This window comes from Tachyglossus aculeatus, unplaced genomic scaffold (genome assembly GCF_015852505.1).
Source record: "Tachyglossus aculeatus isolate mTacAcu1 unplaced genomic scaffold, mTacAcu1.pri scaffold_1_arrow_ctg1, whole genome shotgun sequence".
Taxonomy (NCBI): domain Eukaryota; kingdom Metazoa; phylum Chordata; class Mammalia; order Monotremata; family Tachyglossidae; genus Tachyglossus; species Tachyglossus aculeatus.
The window spans coordinates 345,654-372,193 of NW_024044915.1; the positions used below are offsets into that span (position 1 = coordinate 345,654).

Here is a 26,540-nt window from a genome sequence, read left to right on the forward strand (position 1 = left end):
TATTATTATTATACCCCAGCGCTCAGAACAGGGCTTGGCACATAGTAAGCGCTTAAGAAATGCCATTGTTACTATTATTATTATACCCCAGTGCTCAGAACAGGGCTTGGCACATAGTAAGCGCTTAAGAAATGTCATTGTTACTATTATTATTATACCCCAGTGCTCAGAACAGGGCTTGGCACGTAGTAAGCGCTTAAGAAATGCCATCGTTACTATTATTATTATACCCTAGTGCTCAGAACAGGGCTTGGCACGTAGTAAGCGCTTATGAAATGCCATCATTACTATTATTATTATACCCCAGTGCTCAGAACAGGGCTTGGTGCAAAGAAAGCGCTTAATAAATGCCATCGTTATCATTATTAATATTATACTCCAGCGCTCAGAAGAGGGCTTGGCACATAGTAAGCGCTTAACAAGTACCATCCTTATTATTAGAACAGGGATTGAAACCCAGAGAAGTGACTCGGCCAAGGTCACTCAGAGGGGGAAGGGGGGGCGGCGGAAGTCCTTATAAGGCAGGTCTGGCTTCGCTTCCGGAAGGGGAGCCTGCGCCTGCGCGGAGGGGGGCGGGGCCTGGATGAGATGGGCGGTGATTGGTCCCGAGGGGAAGGGGCGGGGCCTGGATGAGGTGGGCGATGACTGGTCCCGAGAGGAAGGGGGCGGGGCCTGGATGAGGTGGGCGGTGATTGGTCCCGAGGGGAAGGGGGCGGGGCCTGGATGAGGTGGGCGGTGATTGGTCCCGAGGGGAAAGGGGCGGGGCCTGGACGAGGTGGGCGGTGATTGGTCCCGAGATGAAGGGGCGGGGCCTGGGTGAGGTGGGCGATGATTGGTCCCGAGAGGAAGGGGGCGGGGCCTGGATAAATGAAGGGGCGGGGCCTTGATGAAGTGAGAGGGGATTGGTCCTGGGCTTGAATGAAGGGGGCGGGGCCTGGGCTGCCGGGGGCGGGGATTGGTCCTGGGCGGAAGGGAGCGGGTCCAGGGGGCGGGGGGGGGGGGGGGTTTGGATGAAGTGGGCGGGGATTGGTCCCGGGGTGACGGGGGCGGGGCCTGATCTTGGCTTGGGGGGCGGGGATTGGGCCTGGACCTGAATGAAGGGGGCGGGGCCTGGACGAAGAGGACGGGGATTGGTCCCGGGCGGAAGGGGGCGGGGCCCGGTCTTGGATGAAAGGGCGGGGATTGGTCGTGGGGTGACGGGGGCGGGCCCTGGGCTTAGATGAAAGGGCGGGGATTGGCCGTGCGGGGGCGGGGCCTGGATGGAGTGGGCAGCGATTGGCCCAGTGGTTCGGGGGCGGGGCTTGGTCTTGGCTGCGGGGGTGGGGATTGGTCCCGGGGAGCCGGGGGCGGGGCCTGGCCCTGGATGAAGTGGGCGGGGATTGGCCAATGGGGCGACGGGGGCGGGGCCTAGTGTGGGATGAACTGGGCGGGGATTGGTCAACGGCGTGACGGGGCGGGGCCTGGGGGGGGTTTGGATGAAATGGGCGGGGATTGGTCAATGGAGCGACGGGGGCGGGGCCCGGTGTGGGATGAAGTGGGCGGGGATTGGTCCCGGGCGGAAAGGGGCGGGGCCTGGGTTGAGGTGATCTGGGCGGCGATTGGTCGTGGGCGGCGATTGGTCCCGGGCGGAAAGGGGCGGGACCCGGGTTGAGGTGATGTGGGCGGTGATTGGTCCCGGGCGGAAAGGGGTGGGGCCCGGGCTGGGATGAAGTAGGCGGGGTTTGGGCGCGGGGCGGCAGTGCGGGCGGTGCGATGTCGGGCGAGCGTCGCGCGTCCCGCTGGTACTTCGGGGGCCTGGCCTCCTGCGGCGCCGCCTGCTGCACGCACCCGCTCGACCTGCTCAAGGTAGGCGGACCCACGGCGGAGGCGCCCCCGGGGGACACCGACCCTCCCCCGGGCACGGCCTCAGCGGGGGGGGGAGGGGAGGAGGGACATCGCGGCGGGGGCGGGGGGGAGGGGGGGTCTCTCAAGTAGCCCCCTCATCCCTCCCCCTGGAAAATCCCCACCACTTTTCCACAGCGGAGGTCTAGCTCCAGGTCCCTGCTATCATCCTCCTCCTCATTAGTATTATTATAAATTATAATTCATTTAAATCCCCCTCAGCTACGACCCTCTTTTCTTTTCTTTTCTTTTTTCTTTTCTTTTCTTTTTCCCTTTCTTTTTCTTTTCCTTTTTTCTTTCCCTTTTCCTTTTCTTTCTTTTTCTTTTCCTTTTTTTCTTTCCCTTTTCTTTCTTTTTCTTTTCCTTTTTTCCTTTTTCCCTTTTTCCTTTTCCTTTTCCTTTATTCTTTTCCTTTTCCTTTATTCTTTTCCTTTTCCTTTTTTCCTTTTCCTTTTCCTTTTTTCCTTTTCCTTTTCCTTTCTTTTTCCCTTTTCCCCTTTCCTTTTCTCCTTTCTCTTTTCCTTTTCTCTTTCTTTTAATTTTCCTTTTTTCTTTTCCTTTTCCTTTTTTCCTTTTCCTTTTCTCTTTCTTTTAATTTTCCTTTTTTCTTTTCCTTTTCCTTCTTTCCTTTCCCTTTTCTCTTTCTTTTTCTTTTCCTTTTTTCTTTTCCTTTTCCTTTTCTCCTTTCCCTTTTCCTTTCCCTTTTCCCCATTCCCTTTTCCCCATTCCCTTTTCCCCATTCCCTTTTCCCCATTCCCTTTTCCCCATTCCCTTTTCCCCATTCCCTTTTCCCCATTCCCTTTTCCCCATTCCCTTTTCCCCTTTCCCTTTTCCCCTTTCCCTTTTCTCCTTTCCCTTTTCTCCTTTCCCTTTTCTCCTTTCCCTTTTCCTTTTTTCTTTTCCTTTTTTCCTTACCCTTTCCTCCTTTTCTTTTCCTTTTCCCCTTTCCCTTTCCTTTTTCTTTTCCTTTTTTCTTTTCCTCTTCTTCTTTCCCATTTCTTTTTCTCTTTCTTTTTCTTCTTCTTTTATTTCCTTGTCTTTTCCTTTCTTCCTTCTCTTTTTCCTTTTTCTTTCCTTTTCCTTTTTCCTTTCCCTTTTTTAATGGCATTTGTTAAGCGCTTCCAATGCGGCAGGCCCTGTAGCAAACGCCGGGGTGGAGGCAAGTTACTCGGGTTGGACCCGGGCCCTGTCCCACGTGGGGCTCAGTCTTCACCCCCATTTTCCAGATGAGGGAACTGAGGCCCGGAGAAGGGAAGTGACTGGCTCAGAGTCACACAGCTGACACGTGGTGGGGTCGGGATTAGAACCCACGACCTTCCGACTCCTCAGCCCGGGCTCTACCCACTAGGCCATGCTTCTTAATACTACTACTAATAGTATACGTTAAGCGCCAGGCACTGTACTAAGCGCTGGGGTGGATCCAGGCCAGTCCCTGCCCCACAGTGGGGCCCCCAGTCTCCATCCCCATTTTCCAGATGAGAGAGCCGAGGCCCAGAGAGGTGAAGCGACTACCCAAGGTCACACAGCAGACGGCCGGCGGAGCCAGGATTAGAACCCACGACCTTCCGACTCCCAGGACCGGCCTCTACCCACTAGGCCTCGCTGCTTCTCGGCCGTGGGTTTGGGATGGAGGGCCCCGACCCGGAATCGCTGCCAGGGGGAAAATATTTAACCTCCCACCCAAAGGTTCCCAGGCAACAACAGGGTAAAAAGGCATTTTAGCCATTTGGGAGCAGATTACTAAGTAACCTTAGAAGCCTCCTGACCTCTGACCCCCGTGCAGTGAGCAAACGTGGGCCTGGGACTCGGGGGACCTGGGTTCTAATCCCCGCCGGGTGACCTTGGACAAGTCATTTGGCTTCCCCGGGCCTCTTCCCCAAAATGGGATTCAATAGCTGGTCTGCCTCCTGCTTAGACGGGGATCCTCCTTCTAATAATAATAATGATGGTATTTGTTAAGCGCTTACTATATGCAGAGCACTGTTCTAAGCGCTGGGGAGGTTACTCGGTGATCAGGCTGTCCCACGGGGGGAGCTCACAGTTTTAATCCCCATTTTACAGATGAGGTAACTGAGGCACAGAGAAGGTAAGTGACCTGCCCAGAGTCACACAGCTGACAGTTGGCGGAGCCGGGATGTGAACCCATGACCTCTGACTCCAGATCCCGGGCTCTTCCCACCGAGCCACGCTGTTTCTCTAGACTGTGAGCCCACTGTCGGGTAGGGACCGTCTGTAGATGTTGCCAACTTGGACTTCCCGAGCGCTTAGTACAGTGCTCTGCACACAGTAAGCGCTCAATAAATATGATTGAATGAATGAATGAATCCTGTGTGGGACAGGACAGGAAGAGCTCTGCTCAAGCGCTTGCTCTGTGTGGAGCACTGTTCATTCATTCAGTCGTATTTATTGAGCGCTTACTGTGTGCGGAGCACTGGACTAAGCGCTTGGGAAGTACAAGTCGGCAGCATATAGAGACGGTCCCTATCAATCAATCAATTGTATTTATTGAGCGCTTACTGTGTGCAGAGCACTGGACTAAGCGCTTGGGAAGTACAACGGACTCACGGTCTCACGGGCCTGGTGGAAAGGGCCCCCCGGGTTCTCACCCCGGCTCTTGGGCAGGTCACTTGGCTCCCCTGGGCCTCAGTTTCCTCGTCAGCAAAATGGGGACCGAGCCCCCGGACTCTCTCCTCCCTAGATTGCAAGCCCCGTGGGTCCAGCCTGCTGATCTTGTACCTACTTACCCCAGTGCTTGGCACATAGTAAGCGCTTCACAACTACTATCAAATAATAACAACCACGATGGGGTTTGTTAGGCGCTTACTATGTGCGAAGCCCTGTTCTGAGCGCCGAGGGAGGGATACACGGTGATCAGGTTGTCCCGCGTGGGGCTCCCAGTCTTCATCCCCATTTTCCAGATGAGGTCACTGAGGCCCAGAGAAGTTCAGTGACTTGCCCAAAGCCACACAGCTGACACAAGGTGATCAGGTTGTCCCACGGGGGGGCTCACGGTCTTCATCCCCATTTTACAGATGAGGGAACTGAGGCTCAGAGTAGTGAAGTGGCTCGGCCGAGATAATAATAATAATAATGATGGCATTTGTTAAGCGTTTACTACGTGCAAAGCACCGTTCTATGCGCTGGGGAGGTTACAAGGTGATCGGGTTGTCACAATTTTAATCCCCATTTTACAGATGAGGTAACTGAGGCACAGAGAAGTGAAGTGACTTGCCCAAAGTCACACAGCTGACAGTTGGCGGAGCCGGGATTTGAACCCACGACCTTCCAACTCCCAGGCCCGGGCTCTGCCCTTTAAGCCAGAAAAGCAGAACCTAGTGGAAAAAGCCTGGGCTTCTCTTTTTCTTTTTTATAGTATCCATTCATTCATTCATTCCATCGTATTTATTGAGCGCTTACTGTGTGCAGAGCGCTGTACTGAGCGCTTGGGAAGGACAAGTCAGCAACATCTAGAGACGGTCCCTACCCAACAGCGGGCTCACGGTCTAGAAGGGGGAGACAACCAAACCAAACATGTGGACAGGTGTCAAAATCATCAGAACAAATAGAATTATAGCTCTGTGCACATCATTAACAAAATAACTAAATAGAAGAGTAAATATTAAATAGTAATATAATAGTATTAATAAGTAGTAAATAAAATCTGTTAGGCGCTTACTATGTGCCAGCCACCGTACTAAGCGCTGGGGTCGATAGAAACTAATCAGGGTGGACACAGTCCCCCTCATGGGGCTCCCACCCTTAATCTCCATTTTACAGATCAATCAATCAATCAATCGTATTTATTGAGCGCTTACTGTGTGCAGAGCGCTGTACTAAGCGCTTGGGAAGTACAAGTTGGCAACATCTAGAGACGGTCCCTGAGGCCCAGAGACGCTTGGCAGTCAGAGGACCCGGGTTCCAATCCCCACTCCTGCCTGGGGTGACTTTACTAAGTGCCCCAGAGAGCAGTGGGCACTGTACTGAGCGTTCGGGAGCCCCCGTGGAGATATACACGGGAAAGAGCTAGACTGTGAGCTCGTTGTTGGGTGGGGACTGCCAAATTGTACTTTCCAAGCGCTTAGTACGGTGCTCCGCACGCAGTAAGCGCTCAGTAAGTAGGATTGAATACGTTCCCCGCCCTCCAGGAGACACCGAAAAGCGATTTACGATCGGAAAGGAGAAGCAGGAAGAAGAATAAAGGCCCACGCCTGCCCGGTGACCTTGGCTAAGTCACTTCTCTGTGCCTCACTTTCTTCATCCGTCTCCCCCCTTAAAGCTGTGAAGGGAACGAGCCTGCCGACCCGGGGGTAGCCTCCTCTCCCGAGCGCTTAGTACAGCGCTCTGCACGTAGTAAGCGCTCAATAAGTAGCACGGATTGATGGATTCCTCTATAAAATGGGGATCGGTCGTCTGTTCTCACTCCGCTTTAGGCTGAGAGCCCCACGTATTGGTAAGGGTATTTATCATCATCATCATCATCAATCGTATTTATTGAGTGCTTACTATGTGCATTTATTGAACGCCTACTGCCCGCAAAGCCCTGTACTAAGCGCTTGGGAGAGGAGGGAATCACTTCTTGAATAATCATAGTTACCGTGGCATGCGTTAAGCGCTTACTAGGTGCCGGGCGCTGTCCTGAACGCTGCGGTCAGAAAGAGTCCCTGGCCGTGTGGGGCTTGCGTTCCTGCCCTAGCTCTTGGTACAGTGCTTAGCACATAGTGACGTCCAGTTATAATAATAATGTTGGTATTTGTTAAGCGCTTACTATGTGCAGAGCACTGTTCTAAGCGCTGGGGGGGAATGCAAGGAGATGAGGCTGTCCCACGTGGGGCTCCCAGTCTTCACCCCCGTTTTACAGATGAGGGAACTGAGGCCCAGAGAAGTGAAGTGACTTGCCTCAGGTCACACAGCAGACTGGTTGCCTCTAGACTGTAAGCTCGTTGCGGGCAGAGAACATGACGGCTTAGTCTGCTGTATTGGACTCTCCCGTGCACCTAGTCCAGTGCTGTGCTCACAGTAAGCGCCATTTTTCCAGCTTCTCTCCACCGCGACTCGACCTTCTCGAGAAGCGGCGTGGCTCAGCGGAAAGAGCCCGGGCTTTGGAGTCAGAGGTCGTGGGTTCAAATCCCGGCTCCGCCAATTGGCAGCTGGGTGACTTTGGGCAAGTCACTTCACTTCTCTGGGCCTCAGGTCCCTCATCTGGAAAATGGGGATGAAGACTGTGAGCCCCCCGGGGGACAACCTGATCACCTTGTAACCTCCCCAGCGCTTAGAACAGTGCTTTGCACATAGTAAGTGCATAACAAATGCTATCATTATTATTATTCTTATTATTATTCAAATCCCGGCTCCGCCAATTGTCAGCTGTATGACTTTGGGCAAGTCACTTCACTTCTCTGGGCCTCAGTTCCCCCATCTGTAAAATGGGGATGAAGACTGTGAGCCCCCCGGGGGCCAACCTGATCACAGTGTAACCGCCCCCAGCACTTAGAACAGTGCTTTGCACATAGTCAGCACTTAGCAAATGCTATTATTATTATTATTATTATTATTATTCAAATCCCAGCTCCGCCAGTTGTCAGCTGTATGACCTTGGTCAAGTCACTTCACTTCTCTGTGCCTCAGTTCCCTCATCTGTCAAATGGGGATGAAGACTGGGAACCCCTGTGGGCCAACCTGATCACCGTGTAACCCCTGCCAGCGCTTAGAACAGTGCTTTGCACATAGTAAGTGCTTAATAAACACCATCATTATTATTATTATTATTATTCTCGGAGACCCGAGTGAGAAGCGGCGCAACCTGGGAGTCACAAGGCCCTGGGTTCTCATCCCACCCCGGTCTGCTGTGTGACCCTGGGCCGGTCACTTCTCCTCTCTGGGCCCCAGCCCCCTCACCCGTCCAACGGGGATGGAGACGTCGGGCACGGCGCCCGGCCCCTAGTCAGTGCTCGACAAATGCCCCGATTATTATTATTATTTTGGCATTTATTAAGCGCTTACTATGTGCAAAGCACTGTTCTAAGTGCTTGGGGATGAGGTTGTCCCACGTGGGGCTCACGGTCTTCATCCCCATTTCCCAGGTGAGGGAACTGAGGCTCTGAGAAGCGAAGCGCCTCGCCGAAGGTCACCCAGCAGCCGCGTGGCGGGGCCGGGATTCGAACCCATGACCGCTGACTCCAAAGCCCGGGCTCTTTCCACTGAGCCCCGCTGTTTTCCCCGCCCCGACCCCAGGTCCACCTGCAGACGCAGCAGGAGGTGAAGCTGCAGATGACGGGCATGGCGCTCAAGGTGATCCGGACCGACGGCTTCCTGGCGCTCTACAATGGACTCAGCGCTTCCCTGTGCCGCCAGGTGCGACTTATTGGGCGCCCACCTTGCGCGGAGCACTGGTTCCCGGGCGGGGGGCCGGGGGGGGGAGACCGTCGGCCGTGCCCGAGCGACCCTCGCGCCCCCCGCCTCGCCCCCAGATGACGTACTCCCTGACCCGCTTCGCCATCTACGAGTCGGCCCGCGACCACCTGGCCGGGGGCAGCCGCGGCCCCCCGCCCTTCTACCAGAAGGTGCTGCTCGGAGCCTTCGGAGGTGAGGCGGGACGCGGGGGCTACTTAGTGGGCGCCGGGCGAAGCCCGCACGCTCGGTCGGTCAGGCGTACTTAGGGAGCGAACAGTGGTTGGCGCGTAGGAAGCGCTTAACAGATGCCACCATTAATAATGATGGTATTTGTTCAGCGCTTACTATGCGCAAAGCACCGTTCTAAGCGCTGGGGAGGTTACAAGGTCATCAGCTTGGCCCACGGGGGGCTCCCACTCTTCATCCCCATTTTACAGATGAGGGAACTGACGCCCAGAACATAATAATAATAATGATGATGGTGTTTGTTAAGCGCTGGCTATGTGCAAAGCACTGTTCTAAGCGCCAGGGAGGTTCCAAGGTGATCAGGTTGGCCCACGGGGGGATCCCAGTCTTCATCCCCATTTGACAGATGAGGGAATTGAGGCCCAGAGAACAATAACGATAATAATAATTGTGGCATTTAAGTGCTTACCATGTGCCAAGCACTGTTCTAAGCACTGGGGAGGTTCCAAGGTGATCAGGTTGTCCCACAGGGGGCTCCCAGTCTTCATCCCCATTTTACAGATGAGGGAATTGAGGCCCAGAAAATAATAATGATAATAATAATTATGGCATTTAAGTGCTTACTATGTGCCAAGCACTGTTCTAAGCGCTGGGGAGGTTCCAAGGTGATCAGGTTGTCCCACGGGGGACTCCCAGTCTTCATGCCCATTTTACAGATGAGGGAACTGAGGCCCAGAGAATTAGAATAATAATGATAATGGCATTTGTTAAGCGCTTACTATGTGCAAAGCACTGTTCTAAGCGCTGGAGAGGTTACAAGGTGATCAGGTTGGCCCACGGGGGACTCCCAGTCTTCATCCCGATTTGACAGATGAGGGAACTGAGGCCCAGAGAATAATAGTAATAACAATGGCATTTGTTAAGCGCTTACGATGTGCAAAGCACGTTCTAAGCGCTGGGGAGGTTACAAGGCGATCAGGTTGTCTTCATCCCCATTTTACAGACGAGGGAACTGAGGCACAGAGCAGTTAAGTGACTTGCCCAGAGTCACACAGCTGACAGTTGGCGGAGCCGGGATTTGAACCCATGACCTCTGACTCCAGAGCCCGGGCTCTTTCCACAGAGCCACGCTGCCGATCTCTGTTATTATGATGAGGGAGGCAGGGTGGCGACAAGAGCTTAATCCGGGACGGCTTCCTGGAGGAGGCATGATTGCGGGGGGGCTCTGAAGATGGGGCGAGCGCTCGTCCGACGGAGACGTGGCGGGCGGGAGGGCTGGACTGGGGGGAGTTGGCGAGCGGGGATGTTAAAAGACGAAAGGGGCTGGGAATTGGCCACCCATCCGTGAGGATTCCCGTTTCGGGGGAACGCCGTTTCCTCCGGCTGTGATTCCAGGTTTCACCGGCGGATTGGTGGGGACCCCCGCAGACATGGTCAACGTCAGGTTGGTGCCGCCATCCGCTGAGCCCGTTCTCATCCGGGGAATCCGCTCCGGGATCCTCCGTTTGTCAGTCAATCAATCAATCCATTCATTCCTCCCATCGTATTTATTGAGCGCTGACTGTGTGCAGAGCACTGGACTAAGCGCTTGGGAAGTACAAGTCAGCAACATAATAATAATAATAATAACGGTGTTTGTTAAGCGCTTACTATGTGCAAAGCACTGTTCTAAGCGCTGGGAAGGTTACAAGGTGATCAGGTTGGCCCACGGCGGGGCTCCCAGTCTTCATCCCCATTTCACAGATGAGGGGACTGGGGCACAGAGAAGTGAAGTGACTTGCCCAAAGTCACCCAGCTGACAATTGGCAGAGCTGGGATTCGAACCCATGACCTCTGACTCCAAAGCCCGGGCTCTTTCCACTGAGCCACGCTGCTTCTCTAACATGTAGAGACGGTCCCTACCCAACAGCGGGCTCACGGTCTAGAAGGGGGAGAACAGTCTAGAAGGGAGTTTGACAATTCGAAATTATGCAAACAAATGATGAATCCAAAACCAAAGCTGATTGCAACAAAATTTAATATCAATGCCTATCTACCGTCGGTTTTGGTCCAAATAAAATACATAACTCCTTCCCTCCTTCCCTTCCCCACAGCACCTGTATATACGTATATATGTTTGTACATATTTATTACTCTATTTATTTTACTTGTACATATCTATTCTATTTATTTTATTTTGTTAGCATGTTTGGTTTTGTTCTCTGTCTCCCCCCTTGCAGACTGTGAGACCACTGTTGGGTAGGGACTGTCTCTATATGTCACCAATTTGTACTTCCCAAGCACTTAGTACAGTGCTCTGCACATAGTAAGCGCTCAATAAATACGATTGATGATGGTGATGATAACTCTGCGACTGACTGCAAAGAAACGGTCCAGATCCGATTTATGTTGGGGTAGTGGGAGGGAGGGGGGCCCAGAAAGTTTAGCAGATTTGTCTCTGCCCCATTTTGGCACGCTCAAGTTTGATCGGTCCGGCTAGGAGCTTGGACTCTAGTTGTATTTACGGTGTGCAGAGCACTGTACTAAGCGCTTGGGAAGCACAAGTCGGCAACATAGAGAGACGGTCCCTACCCAACAGCGGGCTCACGGTCTAGAAGGGGGAGACAGACGACAAACCAAAACATGTAGACTGGCGTCAAAACCGTCGGAATAAATGGAATTATAGCTCTATGCACATTGTTAATAAAATAGAGTAGTGAATATGTACAAGCAATAGTAATAATAATAATAATGGCATTTATTAAGTGCTTACTACGTGCACTATAATAATAATAATGGCATTTATTAAGCTCTTACTACGTGCAAAGCACTGTTCTAAGTGCTGGGGAGGTTACAAGGTGATCAGGTTGTCCCCCGGGGGGTTCACAGTCTGAACCCCCATTTTCCAGATAATCATAATAATGGCATTTATTAAGCTCTTACTATGTGCAAAGCACTGTTCTAAGCACTGGGGAGGTTACAAGGTGATCAGGTTGTCCCCCGGGGGGTTCACAGTCTTCACCCCCACTTTACAGATGAGGGAACTGAGGCCCAGAGAAGTGAAGTGACTTGCCTGAAGTCACCCAGCTGACAAGTGGCGGAGCCGGGATTTGAACCCCTGACCTCTGACTCCCAAGCCCGGGCTCTTTCCACTGAGCCACGCTGCTTCTAAAGTAAAGGAATCAGTCCAAATCATAATCCATCCATCGATGGATAGCACTCTATCCCAGCTCCGCCAGTTGCCAGCTGCGTGACTTTGGGCAAGTCACTTCACTTCTCTGGGCCTCAGTTCCCTCATCTGGAAAATGGGGATGTAAAAGGAGCCCCCCCGCGGGACAACCTGATCACCTTGTAGCCTCCCCAGCGCTTAGAAAAGTGCTTTGCACATAGTAAGCGCTTAACAAATGCCATCGTCGTTAGTATTATTATTATAAAATCACAAGCCTTTTGTGGGAGAGGACTGCCTTGACTTCCCTGATGGCTGTGTGTATTGTTATTATCACTATTATAGTTATTATAATTATCATCAATCAATCGTGTTTATTGAGCTCTTACTGTGTGCAGAGCACTATACCAAGCGCTTGGGAAGTACAAGTTGGCAACATATAGAGACGGTCCCTACCCAACAGTGGGCTCACAGTCTAATATTATCATCAATATTACCGCTGCTAGTACTGATAATCGTAAAGTCGGCATTGATCTTCCCGGCCTGATTCCGATTTTCCTGCTGGCCGCTCTGTGTGGTTTTGTTCCAGGATGCAGAACGACGTGAAGCTGCCGGCCAACCGCAGGCGGAAGTGAGTCGCGGCCGGATCCGCCGGGGTTTGCGTCCCGCCGCCATCCGGGGAGCTTGCCTGGGCGTTCACTATGAGCCAAGCGCTGTACTGAGCGCCGGGGAAGATCAGCAGGACGGACGCGGTCCCCGTGGGAGGGAGAACGGGGAGCAAATCCCGTTTTAAAGAGGTGTGACCGAGGCTTGGAGAAGTGAAGTGACTCGCCTCGCCATGAGGATTTGATGGTCTGTCGCGGGGAGACAGACATTAATAGAGATTAAAGAGAGGGGAAATAATGGAGTAGGAAGATACGGACGTCAGCGGCGCGGGGCTGGGGTGACCATTAAAGGACCGGATTTGGGGAGAGGCAGGAGGCCGGGAGGTTATCGAGGAGGCTGATAGGCGGCGGGACAGGACGAGTGATTAGATTAATAATAATAATAATGGCATTTATTAAGCGCTTACTACGTGCAAAGCACCATTCTCAGCGCTGCAAGGCAATCAGGTTGTCCCACGTGGGGCTCGCGGTCTTCATCCCCATTTTCCAGAGGAGGGAACTGAGGCCCAGAGAAGTGAAGTGACCTGCCCCAAGTCCCACAGCTGGCAGAGCCGGGATTCGAACCCATGACCCGGGCTCTTTCCACTGAGCCACGCTGCTTCTCTTCACGTGGTAGCGGTTTGGATGGAGAGGAAACGATGGCAATACCGTGGCAGTGAACACTAACCCTTGTCTTTCCCTGTGGTCCACAGCTACTCCCACGCCCTCAATGGCTTGTACCGCGTGGCACGTGAAGGTAAGACCGCATTTAGCGAGCGCTCACTGCGTGCGGAGCACTGGGGTGAGCGCTTGGGAGGAGAGGACGGGACAATAAACGGACACGGTTCCCCATCCGCGACGAGCTGACGGTCTAGAGGGGCGTAAGAGTCGTGAGGTGAATATCAAGGGCTGAAAGGGGACGGGGCCAAGTGAATAAATGACGCAGAAGGGAGAAGGAGAAGAGGAAAGGGGGGACGCGGTCAGGGAAGGCCTCTTGGAGAAGACGGGATTTTAATAATAATGATGATGGCATTTATTAAGCGCTTACTATGTGCAAAGCACCGTTCTAAGCGCTGGGGAGGTTACAAGGTGATCAGGCTGTCCCACGGGGGGCTCCCAGTCTTCATCGCCCTTTTCCAGATGAGGGAACTGAGGCCCAGAGAAGTGAAGTGGCTCGCCCCAAGTCCCGCAGCTGACGGAGCCGGGATTTGAACCCATGACCTCCGACTCCAAAGCCCGGGCTCTTTCCACTGAGCCACGCTGCTCGCGAAGGTTGGGGGGAGTCACCGTTTGCCGGATTTGAGGAGGGAGGGCATTCCAGGCCAGACGTAGGCGAGAAGTCAGCGGCGAGGTGGCCTGGATTCGGGTGCCGGGGGGATTTTAGAAAAGAACTGCAGCCGTTTCTTATTCGCTGGCGTATTTATTGAGCGCTTGCCGTGTGCAGAGCGCTGGACTAAGCGTTTGGGAGAGGACAGTATGCCGCTAAACATCTTCCGTGCCCGCAACAAGCTGATGGCGGCCTCCGGAGGGGCAAGGTTCAGGAAACTTGCCAACGCGATCATCATCATCAATTGTATTTATTGAGCGCTTACTGTGTGCAGAGCACTGTACTAAGCGCTTGGGAAGTCCAAGTTGGCAACATATAGAGACGGTCCCTACCCAACAGTGGGCTCACAGTCTAAAATCTTTTAGATTCTTTTCTTGTCCGATCTTTTCTTGTCCGTCTCCCCTCCTGCAGAAGGCTTGAAGAAGTTGTTCTCTGGTGCCACGATGGCGTCAAGCCGTGGAGCCCTCGTCACGGTCGGGCAGGTGGGGGCCTTTCTTACGGTGTTGGTTAAATGCTTACTATGCGTCAATCGAGCGCTTACTATGCGCCAGGATAATAATAATAATAATGGTATTTGTTAAGCGCTTACTATGTGCCAAGCACTGTTCTAAGCGCTGGGGGGATACAAGGTGATCAGGTCGTCCCACGGGGGGCTCCCAGTCTTCATCCCCATTTTCCAGGTGAGGGAAGTGAGGCCCAGAGAAGTTAAATTAATCATTCAAATGATCGAATGAATGAAGGAGATTCCCACTAGCCTCTCCCTGGAAGTCCGACGGCGAGTGTGGAGTTGTTCGAAACTCGTCCAAACTGCGAGAGATTTCGAAGATAATCGGCTTCGATCGTTTAAATATCTGCCTCTAAATAATAATGAGGGTTTTTGTTAAGCGCTTACTATGTGCTTTTTAATGTCTGCCTCTAAGTTCATTCAGTCGTATTTACTGAGCGCTCACTGTGCACAGAGCGCTGTACAAAGCGCTAAGAACGATGGAATTTGTTAAGCTATTGCTACGTGCCAGGCACCGGACTAAGCGCTGGGGTGGGTAGAGGTTGTCCCATAAAAAAAAAATGATGGTGTTTAAGTGCTTACTATGTGCGAAGCACTGTTCTAATCAATCAATCTGCACCCGGCTTGGGCGTAGAGCCAAGCTTGGCGGGTTGGACCCGGTCCCCATCCCCGTTATCCAGATGAGGGAACTGAGGCCTAGAGAGGCGAAGCCACCCGCCCGAGGTCATCATCATCATCATCAATCGTATTTATTGAGCGCTTAATATGTGCAGAGCACTGTACTAAGCGCTTGGGAAGTACAAATTGGCAACATATAGAGACAGTCCCTACCCAACAGTGGGCTCACAGTCTAAAAGGGGGAGATAGAGAACAAAACCAAACATACTAACAAAATAAAATAAATAGGATAGATATGTACAAGTAAAATAAATAGAGTAATAAATATGTACAAACATATATACAGGTGCTGTGGGGAAGGGAAGGAGGTAAGATGGGGGGATGGAGAGGGAGACGAGGGGGAGAGGAAGGAAGGGGCTGAGTGTGGGAAGGCCTCCTGGAGGAGGTGAGCTCTCAGCAGGGCCTTGAAGGGAGGAAGAGAGCGAGCTTGGCGGATGGGCAGAGGGATTGGGGGCATTCCGGGCCCGGGGGAGGACGTGGGCCGGGGGTCGATGGCGGGATGGGCGAGAGTGAGGCCATACGGTGAGGAGGTCAGCGGCGGAGGAGCGGAGGGTGCGGGCTGGGCTGGAGAAGGACAGAAGGGAGGGGAGGGAGGAGGGGGCGAGGGGATGGACGGCCTTAAAGCCCAGGGTGAGGAGTTTCTGCCTGATGCGCAGATTGACTGGTAGCCACTGGAGATTTTTGAGGAGACAAGGAGTGGAGGCGGGATTAGAACCCAGGCCCGGGTCATAGCCCCGACTTTGGCGGGCAGGGGGACCGTCCCTGGTCTCGGGGTGACAGGCGGCCCCCGTCTCTTCCCTCCCTTCCGCCAGCTCTCCTGTTACGATCAGGCCAAGCAGCTGGTCCTCACCACGGGACTTCTCTCCGACAACATCTTCACCCACTTCCTCGCCAGCTTCATTGCCGTAAGCTTCCCGCCAGAATGGGGGGCACTTCCCGACCCCCTTCCCCGTTCCGCGGCGTCTTCGTGGGCGCTTACCGTGGGCCCAGCGCTTGGGAGACGACCGCGGAGCTTAAACCGTGCAGTCCGGGCCGTCGAAGAGCCGGCAGGCAGACACTTGGGAAACCACAGCGCAGGCGGCGGTATTTATTGAGCGCTTACTGCACAAAGAGCACTGTACTGGGCGCTTGGGGGAAGCTAGTATAACAATTATCGGACGGGGCAGGTCGGTTTTCGGGGGAGATGAGGAATCCCAGCCTAAGAGCTTCCCGTTTTCAAGTCGGGTGTCACGAGGGTGGTAAAAAAAAAAAAAAACGGGTGTCCAATCCCACAAGTGAGATTCCTTCCTGGCCGACAGCACTGTACTAAACGCCGGGAAAGAATAGAGAGATGATGGTGTTTGTTAAGCGCTCACAGCGTGTCAAGCGCCGGGGTGGATACGAGCTGATCAGGTCGGACCCAGTCCCTGGCCCGGTTGGGGCTCCCCAGGCTTCATCCCCAATGTCCAGATCAATCAATCAATCAATCGTATTTATTGAGCGCTTACTGTGTGCAGAGCACCGTACTAAGCGCTTGGGAAGTCCAAGTCAGCAACACATAGAGACAGTCCCTACCCAACAGCGGGCTCACGGTCTAGAAATCTACAGATGAGGGGACTGAGGAACAGAGAGGTGAAGCGACTTGCCCGAGGTCACACAGCAGGTCACACGGAGGCGGGGGGAGGGCCCCCCATCTCAGTAAGAGGCTGGCAGACGGGTGGATGTTAAGAACTTCCCGTCTCCAAGTCGGGTATCACAAGGATGGGAAAACTCGGGAGGATCCATCCTCCCCGCTGGCCGCTGCAGAGTCCAGAGTAGCAGCACGCGTGAGGTACTTATTGCAGGCAAAAGCACTGTGCTAAACGCTGGGAAAGAATAGGGAGAAACAGGGTCTCTGGTCAGTAAGGGGGAGACGACAGACACGTGAGCAAAGCGTCAAAGACCGAGACGAATGATCCACGGGACAGTTTCGGGACTCCGGCCCCGAGCCTGCCGGGAAATTCCGGGTGGGAAGGGCCATCCCGGCCGCGGGAGAGACCCCCCGGACCCTCGTTCCCCACGTCTCTCCTCAGGGCGGGTGTGCCACCTTCCTGTGCCAGCCTCTGGACGTGCTCAAGACCCGCCTGATGAGTTCCCAGGGAGAGTATAAGGTGATTCCGCCGCCGCTTGTCTGCCTGACATGTTGTTCACCTCATACTAATAATAATGATCAATCAATCAGTCGTATTTATTGAGCGCTTACTGTGTGCGGAGCACTGGACTAAGCGCTTGGGAAGTCCAAGTTGGCAACATATCGAGACGGTCCCTACCCAACAATTATTTTATATTATGGTTATAATGCTATGCTATTATATTATTACACAGTTATTATAATATATTATTAATTATATATTGTTATATTAATAATATTATAATATAATATGATATTATTATAATGATTATATTATTATGGGATTAAAGGATTATGGGATCCAAGCTAATTGGGTAGGATAAGGTTTCTGTCCCACATGGGGCTCACTGTCTTCACCCCCCATGTATGACTTTGGGCAAGTCATTTAACTTCTCTGTGCCTCAGTTACCTCATCTGTAAAATGGGGATTAGGACTGTGAGCCCCCTGTGGGACAACCCGATCTCCTTGTAACCTCCCCAGCGCTTAGAACAGTGCTTGGCACGTAGTAAGTGCGTAATAAATGCCATCATTACGAGAGAACTGAGGCACAGAGAGATGAAGCGACTTCATAATAATGATGGTATTTAAGCGCTTCCTATGTGCCAAGCGCTGTTCTAAGCGCCGGGGTAGTTACAAGTTAATCAGGTTGGGCACAGCCCCTGCCCCCTTACGGGGTGCACGCTCTGATCGCCATTCATTCATTCAGTCGTATTCATTCATTCAATGGTATTTATTGAGCGCTTACTGTGTCCAGAGCACTGGACTAAGCGCTTCGGAGAGGACAAATGGGCAACAGATAGAGACGGTCCCTACCCAACAACGGGCTCACAATCTAGAAGGGGGGAGACGGGCGACAAAACAAGCAGACAGGTGATTCATTCAGTGGTATTTATTGAGCGCCTACTGTGTGCAGAGCACTGTACTAAGTGCTTGGGAGAGGACAAATGGGCAACAGATGGACGGTCCGTACCCAACAACGGGCTCACAGGCTAGAAAGGGGAGACAGACAACAGAACAAGTAGGTGATTCATTCAATGGTATTTATTGAGCGCTGGACTGAGCGCTTGGGAAGTCCATCATTCAGTGGTATTTATTGAGCGCTTACTGTGTACTGAGCGCTTGGGAAGGCCAAGGCGGCAACAGAGAGAGACCGGTCCCTCCCCAACAACGGGCTCACGGTCTAGAAGGGGGAGAAAGACGACAAAATAAAACACGTAGACGGGTGTCAAAATCATCACAACAAATAGAATTAAAGCTCTATGCGCGTCATTAACCAAATAAATAGAATAGTAAATAGTATGAGTAAAATGGGAACCGAGGCCCAGAGAAGGGACTTGCCCAAGCCACCCACAGCAGGCGAACGGCGGAGCCGGGATTAGAACCCAGGTCCTTCTGACGCCCGGGCTGTACCCACTAATACTACTACTAATAATAATGATGGTATTTGTTAAGCGCTTACTATGTGCAAAGCACTGTTCTAAGCACTGGGGAGGCTACAAGGTGACCCGATTTGCTCATATCCACCCCGGTGCTTAGTACAGTGCCTGGCCCATAGTAAGCGTTTAACAAATAGCACAGTTATTATTATGTGGGCGAGAGGTTGGTTTCGGGACCTGCAAGAATTGGGTGCGGCGAGGAGGTTGGTATTATAACTTCTAGACTGTGAGCCCGTTGTTGGGTAGGGCCCGTCTCTCTGTGTTGTCAACTTGTACTTCCCCAGCGCTTAGTACAGTGCTCTGCACACAGTAAGCGCTCAATAAATGCGATTGACTGAATGAATGAATCAGGTTGTCCCTGGCGGGGTTCACAGTTTTAATCCCCATTTTCCAGATGAGGGAACTGAGGCATAGAGAAGTGAAGTGACTCGCCCAGAGTCACCCAGCTGACAGTTGGCGGAGGCGGGATTTGAACCCGGGACCTCTGACTCCAAAGCCCGGGCTCTTTCCACTGAGCCACGCTGCTTCTCTAGGAGACACCGTGTCTCGTCCCGGAGGGCTTCGAGCCGCGCGAGGGGGGAGTTGGGAGGGACTAAGATGGCGGAGGCCCGGGGCGCGGCTGACGCGCTCCGATTATCCGCGGGTTGGTTTTCAGGGCGTCGTTCACTGTGCCGTGGAGACGGCTAAACTCGGTCCATTGGCCTTCTACAAGGTAAGCGGGACCCTCGGCGTGGGGCTGGAGGCGGGAAGGGGTTGGCATTGGCTCGGCCTTCACTCATTCCTTCAGTCGTATTTATTGAGCGCTCACCGTGCGCGGAGCACTGGACTAAGCGCCCGGGAAGCCCCAAGTTGGCAACATCTAGAGACGGTCCCTCCCCGACAGCGGGCTCACGGTCTAGAAGGGGGAGACGGACGACCGAACAAAACATATTAACAAAATAAAATAGATGGAATAAATATGTACAAGTCAAATAAATCTGTCCAAACATCTATACAGGTGCTGTGGGGAGGGGAAGGAGGGGGCTCAGTGTGGGAAGGCCTCCCGGAGGAGGTGAGCTCTCAGTAGGGCTTTGAAGGGAGGAAGAGAGCGAGCTTGGCGGATCAATCATCAGTCAATCGTATTTATTGAGCGCTTACTGTGTGCAGAGCACTGTACTAAGCGCTTGGGATGTACAAGTTGGCAACATATAGAGACGGTCCCTGCCTAGCAGTGGGCTCACGGTCTAGAAGGGGGAGACGGACAACCAAACCAAACATATTAACAAAATAAAATAGAATAAATATGTACAAGTCAAATAAATAGAGTAATAAATCTGTCCAAACATCTGTACAGGTGCTGTGGGGAGGGGAAGGAGGGGGCTCAGTGTGGGAAGGCCTCCCGGAGGAGGTGAGCTCTCAGTAGGGCCTTGAAGGGAGGAAGAGAGCTAGCTTGGCGGATCAATCAATCAGTCAATCGTATTTATTGAGCGCTTACTGTGTGCAGAGCACTGTACTAAGCGCTTGGGATGTACAAGTTGGCAACATATAGAGACGGTCCCTGCCCAACAGTGGGCTCACGGTCTAGAAGGGGGAGACGGACAACCAAACCAAACATATTAACAAAATAAAATAGAATAAATATGTACAAGTCAAATAGAGTAATAAATCTGTCCAAACATCTATACAGGTGCTGTGGGGAGGGGAAGGAGGGGGCTCAGTGTGGGAAGGCCTCCCGGAGGAGGTGAGCTCTCAGTGGGGCTTTGAAGGGAGGAAGAGAGCTAGCTTGGCGGATCAATCATCAGTCAATCGTATTTATTGAGCGCTTAGTGTGTGCAGAGCACTGTACTAAGCGCTTGGGAAGTACAAGTTGGCAACATAGAGAGACGGTCCCTGCCCAACAGTGGGCTCACAGTCTAGAAGGATGGGCGGATGTGCGGAGGGAGGGCATTCCGGGCCAGGGGGAGGACTTGGGCCCGGGGTCAATGGCGGGACAGGAGGCACCACAGCCCCTAATAATAATAGTTATTATCATTATGGTATTTGTTAAGCGCTTACTATGTGCCGGGCATTGTACTAAATGCCGGGGTGGATCCGAGGAAATGAATGGGACACAGTCCGATCTGAGGAAATGCATGGGACACAGTCCTGTCCCATGCGGGGCTCACAGTCTCCATCCCCATTGTCCAGATGAGGGAACTGAGGCCCAGAGAAGGGAAGTGACTCGGCCAAGGTCACCCAGCAGACAGGTGGCGGAGCCGGGATTAGAACCCATGTCCTCTGACTCCCAAGCCTGGGCTCTTTTAATAATAATGATGGTATTCAGCGCTTACTATGTGCTCTTTTAATAATAATGGCAGTATTTATTAAGCGCTTACTATGTGCTGAGCACCGTTCTAACCGCTGGGTTGGATACAAGTTGGATACACTAATAATAATAATAATAATAATGATGGTATCTGTTAAGCGCTTACTATGTGCCAAGCACTGTTCTAAGCACTGGGGAGGTTATAAGGTGATCAGGTTGTCCCATGGGGGGCTCACAGTCTTCATCACCATTTTACAGAGGAGGGAACTGAGGCCCAGAGAAGTGAAATGACTTGCCCAAAGTCACACAGCGGACAAGTGGCGGGGTCGGGATTAGAACCCACCTCCTCTGACTCCCAAGCCCGGGCTCTTTCCACTAAGCCGGGCGGCTTCTCTAATTAATAACGTGCTCAATAAATATGATTGACTGATGATATTAACGGGGAATGTGCTTTCTCTCAGTCAGTGGTATTTATTGAGCGCTTAGCGTGTGCAGAGCACTGGACTAAGCGCTTGGGAGAGGACAATACAACAGACGCTTTCACCGCCCACAACGAGCTAACGGTCTAGAGGGGGAGACGTGAAATGACTTACCTAAGGTCACCCGGCAGGCGAGTGGCAGAGCCGTTATTCATTCATTCATTCATTCAATCATATTTATTGAGCGCTTACTGAGCCGGGATTCATTCATTCATTCATTGTCGTATTTATTGAGCACTTACTGAGCCGGGATTCATTCATTCATTCATTCAATCGTATTTATTGAGCGCTTACTGAGCCGGGATTCATTCATTCATTCAATCGTATTTATTGAGCGCTTACTGAGCCGGGATTGATTCATTCATTCATTCAATCGTATTTATTGAGCGCTTACTGAGCCGGGAGTCATTCATTCATTCATTCAATTGTATTGAGCGCTTACTGAGCCGGGATTCATTCATTCATTCATTCATTCAATCGTATATATTGAGCGCTTACTGAGCCGGAATTCATTCATTCATTCATTCAATCGTATTTATTGAGCGCTTACTGTGTGCAGAGCACTGGACTAAGCACTTGGGAAGTACAAGTTGGGATGAGAACTGAGGTCCTCCTACTCCCAGGCCCGGGCTCTTTCTCCGTGGAACCTAAGCGGTTACTATGTGTCGAGCACTGTGCTAAGCGCTGGGGTAGAGGCAAGATAATCGGGTCCTTCTCCCACATCGGACTGCCCTCTCCCAAAAAGCGCTTCGTCCAGTGCTCTGCACACGGTCAGCGCTCAATAAATACGACGGAACGGATGACGCCTAGCTGTGGCCTCTTCCCTCCGCTCCGTCGTGTCGTTCTGTTGGGCTCTCCCCAGCGCTTAGCACAGGGCCGGGCACCCAGGAGGTGCTCGATGATGAATATTTATTATTTAAATAAATACTTTCAGTCATGAAAACAAGACTTACTGAGAGCTCACCTCCTCTAGGAGGCCTTCCTGGACTGAGCCATACATATGTATATACATATATATGTATATATGTTTGTACAGATTTTTTTACTCTATTTTATTTGTATATATCTATTCTATTTATTTTATTTTGTTAGTATGTTTGGTTTTGTTCTCTGTCTCCCCCTTTTAGACTGTGAGCCCACTGTTGGGTAGGGACTGTCTCTATATGTTGCCAATTTGTACTTCCCAAGTGCTTAGTACAGTGCTCTGCACATAGTAAGCGCTCAATAAATACGATTGATGATGATGATGATGATGAGCCCCCTTTTTCCTCTCCTCCTCCCCATCGCCTCCCCCCACCGCCCTCCCTCCCTCCCTTCCCCATAGCACTTGTATATATTTGTAAATATGTATTACTCTATTTATTTTACTTGTACATATTTACTACACTATTTTATTAATGATGTGCCTATAGCTATAATTCTATTTATTCTGATGGTTTTGACACGTGTCTACATGTTTTGTCTTGTTGTCTGTCTCCCCCTTCTAGACTGTGAGCCCATTGTTGGGTAGGGGCCGTCTGTATATGTTGCCGACTTGTACTTCCCAAGCGCTTAGTACAGTGCTCTGCACACGGTAAGCGCTCGATAAACACGATTGAATGAATGAATGAATGAATACAGTTCATTCAATCGTATTTATTGAGCGCTTACCGTGTGCAGAGCACTGTACCAAGCGGCCGGGCCCCGCGTCCCGCTCACCTTCCTCCCTCTTCTCCTTCCAGGGCTTCTTCCCGGCCGCCATCCGCCTGGTGCCGCACACCGTCCTCACCTTCGTCTTCCTGGAACAACTCCGCAAATATTTTGGGATCAAAATTCCGGCCTGATCCCGGGCCCCGCAGGGTGACGCCCCCTCCCCGCCGAAGCCGCCCCCGCCCCCAGCCTGGTCTGGGGTCCTTCCAAAGAGGCCGAGGAAGGGAGAGAGGCCGGGACGGTGGTTTCACCTTCCCGATCCCCTTTTCCGGAATCGCCCCGGCCTGGATCTTCCCGTGACTTTCCAGCGACAAAAGTCGTCATCCTTCCTCACCTCTTCCCCCCGCCGGCTTGATCCGCCTTAAGCGAACGAGGCCGCGACCCGACCCCGTGAAAGAGGGAAGGGGAGGGCGGCCGCCCAGAGGGTCTCAAGTCGATCAGAGAGGGCTTCGTCCAAGTTCCCTTCGCTCCCGTCGGAGGGGAGGGATTTCCGTGTTTCCAGTAGCTCCCTCGCGTTGGGGGGCTACTGGGGGTGCGGGGCGAAGAGGCCGGGCCCGAGGCCTACCCTCCGGCCAAACTTCCTTTCACACTTCACCTTCCCTCCTCGAAGCACTTTAAAAACGATAACCGTTGGAGAGTCGGGGCGAGTGGAAGGGGGTGAGGAAGAGAAGCGCGCCCCTCTCCCCGACCTCTCTCTATGGGGGGAGACCCCGTTTTGAGAATCCCCCTCCCGCAGACCCCAACTCCATCATCTCAGATTCCCCCGCACCCCTCCACCCTCCCTTCTCCCCGTCCACAGCCGGAGCGTGGCGATGTCTTAAGCCGAGGGTGGGCGCGGGGGGTCTTCGGAAGGAAAAGAAAGTGGATTTTAGAGGTGACCCTTCTCACCCCCGAGAGGTGAGAAGCGAGGCGATCCCGTTCCGCTTTGTCTTCGACCCCGGGGCTTCCCCGCTCCAAACCCCGGCCTCTGGGAGTTGGCAAGGCCGGTCAGTCTCCCCCCCTTCGAGGGCATTTCTTCCCCACCCGGGCCATCCCTCCAGTACCGCTCCATCTCGCTTCTAAGATCAAAAAAGCAGTCGCAAATTTTCCCGGCCACCTGAAGGTCGCCGCTTCTCTTCAGGGATTCCGACCGCTGCTTCCTCCTCTTCTTCCCCGCTTGGCGTTCTGTCCTGCGGGGCCTAAGAAAGGTCTCGCACCCCCCTCACCCCCAATTTCCACAGATATAGGATCAATCGGGCAGCAAGGGTGACGGATCTGGAGCCAAAGCATCACGTCTCTTTAGCTACTCCCTTGGAAGGGGGTTCAACTCTAGCCCTGACCCCTTAAGGGTGACGTGAGGCCCGTTCCTGTCCCCAGGTGCCCCCATTCCATGCTCCTCCGCTTTCCCGCCTCCCATCCCGTGTCCCACGTGCGCTGTGAAATCCTCCCCTCGGGCATTATGGGGCCCAAAGGAATTTGGATCCGGGCGGCCCGTTTGTGATTCCGAGAAACGAGAATAAATCAGCAGGAAGAGCGCGTGGGTCTGGGAATGCTGAGCGGGTGGGGGCTTCGGTCTCCTCTGCCTGGGGGAAAGCGGGGCCCGGACGAAGCAGACCCACTTCTCGGATTCAAGGCTTCCGAGAACTTGGCTCAGATTCATTCAGTTGTATCTGTTGAGCGCTTACCCTGTGCAGAGCACTGGACTAAGCGCTTGGGAGAGGACGATCAACGATTAATAGTGACATTCCCAGCCTTGCTCATATTAATTCAGTTGTATCTATTGAATGCTTACCCTGTGCAGAGCACTGGACTAAGCGCTTGGGAGAGGACGATCAACGATAAATAGTGACATTCCCAGCCTTGCTTAAATTCAGTTATATCTATTGAGCGTTAACCCTGTGCAGAGCACTGGACTAAGCGCTTGGGAGAGGACGATCAACGGTAAATAGTGACATTCCCAGCCTTGCTCAAATTAATTCAGTTGTATCTATTGAGCGCTTACTCTGTGCAGAGCACTGGACTAAGCGCTTGGGAAAGGTCGATCAACGATTAATAGTGACATTCCCATCCTTGCTCAAATTCAGTTGTATCTACTGAATGCTCACCCTGTGCAGAGCACTGGACTAAGCACTTGGGAGAGGACGATCAACGATAAATAGTGACATTCCCAGCCTTGCTCAAATTAATTCAGTTGTATCTATTGAGCGCTTACCCTGTGCAGAGCACTGGACTAAGCGCTTGGGAGAGGACGATCAACGATAAATAGTGACATTCCCAGCCTTGCTCAAATGCAGTTGTATCTATTGAATGCTTACCCTGTGCAGAGCACTGGACTAAGCGCTTGGGAGAGGACGATCAACGATAAATAGTGACATTCCCAGCCTTGCTCAAATTAATTCAGTTGTATCTATTGAATGCTTACCCTGTGCGGAGCACTGTACTAAGCGCTTGGGAGAGCATGATCAATGATAAATAGTGCCATTCCCAGCCCACCCTGAGCTCACGGCCTAGAATGGGAGAGACAAGACATCAATACAAGTAAATACAATTACAGGTGGGTACATGAGTGCTTTGGAGCTAGGAGCCGGGAAGAGCAATCAATCAATCAATCAATCATATTTATTGAGCGCTTACTATGTGCAGAGCACTGTACTAAGCGCTTGGGAAGTACAAATTGGCATCACATAGAGCCAGTCCCTACCCAACAGTGGGCTCACAGTGTAAAATAAATAAATAAATAAATAAATAGAGTAAAGAGCAAAGGGATAAATAAATAAAATGAGGGATCTGGGCCTAATTTGGGGCCGGGAGGGGAGAAGAACAAAGGGAGGGAGTTGGGGCGACGCAGAAGGAAGCAGGAGAGGAGGGAAAGCGAGGCTTCATCTGGGAACCAAAATTGTCTTTGGAAGTCCAAATAATAATAATAAATAATGGTATTTGTTAAGCGCTTACAACGTGCCAATCACTGCTCTAAGCGCTGGGGTAGATACAAAGTGATCGACTTAGATGAGCAGATTTTGGACACATCATCAGGAGGACTATTCTCCGGAAAATCATATTTATTGAGCACTTACTGTGTGCAGAGCACTGTACTAAGCGCTTGGGAAGTACAAGTTGGCAACATATAGAGACAGTCCCTACCCAACAGTGGGCTCACAGTCTAAGACCGTAATGCTAGGAAAAAGTCCCGGGAATAGGCTTTTAGGATAGGATAATAATGATAATGGCATGTATTAAGCGCTTACTATGTGCAAAGCACTGTCCTAAGCGCTGGGGAGCTCCCAGTCCCACGGGGGGGCTCACAGTCTTCAACCCCATTTTCCAGCTGAGGTCACTGAGGCCCAGAGAAGTGAAGTGACTTGCCCAGGGTCACTCAGCTGTCTTGATTTGAACCCATGACCTCTGACCTCTGGTGGATTTGAACCCATGACCTCTGACTCCAAAGCCCCTGCTCTTTCCACTGAGCCACACTGCCGTACTCTCCCAAGCACTTAGTACAGGGCTCAGCACACAGTTAATTGTAAAATGCTTTGAAAGCAGGGAAAGTATCTTTTTTAGTTCTATCATGCTCTTCCAAGTGCTAAACACAGTGCTCAGTTAATATGGTCGATTGGTAGATAATAATAATAATTTTGGTATTTGTTAAGCGCTTACTACGTTTTAAGCGCTGGGGAGGATACAGGGTGATCAGGTTGTCCCATGTGGGGCTTACAATCATCCCCATTTTCCAGATGAGGGAACTGAGGCCCAGAGAAGTGAAGTGACTT

The 26,540-nt window shown here is 52.1% G+C and overlaps 1 protein-coding gene across 1 annotated transcript; it reads left to right on the forward strand.

The window, feature by feature from the left end:
- Positions 1–1,752: 1,752 nt before the first annotated feature.
- LOC119923479 (mitochondrial dicarboxylate carrier) lies at positions 1,753–24,309 on the forward strand. The gene is made up of 11 exons (XM_038742858.1): positions 1,753–1,845; positions 8,113–8,232; positions 8,349–8,463; positions 9,853–9,901; positions 12,192–12,233; positions 12,960–13,003; positions 13,985–14,055; positions 15,569–15,661; positions 16,808–16,885; positions 18,998–19,054; positions 22,827–24,309. Exons 1-11 carry the CDS (start codon positions 1,753–1,755, stop codon positions 22,926–22,928), a joined length of 864 nt encoding a protein of 287 aa, XP_038598786.1. The 3' UTR covers positions 22,929–24,309.
- Positions 24,310–26,540: the final 2,231 nt, after the last annotated feature.

Bases quoted from the DNA above. Each gene is read 5' to 3' on its own strand.
- LOC119923479 (XM_038742858.1), top strand. From the start codon at position 1,753: ATGTCGGGCGAGCGTCGCGCGTCCCGCTGGTACTTCGGGGGCCTGGCC. The intron at 8,233-8,348 runs GTGCGACTTATT...CCTCGCCCCCAG, and splicing joins GCGCTTCCCTGTGCCGCCAG to ATGACGTACTCCCTGACCCG. The intron at 19,055-22,826 runs GTAAGCGGGACC...TTCTCCTTCCAG, and splicing joins GTCCATTGGCCTTCTACAAG to GGCTTCTTCCCGGCCGCCAT.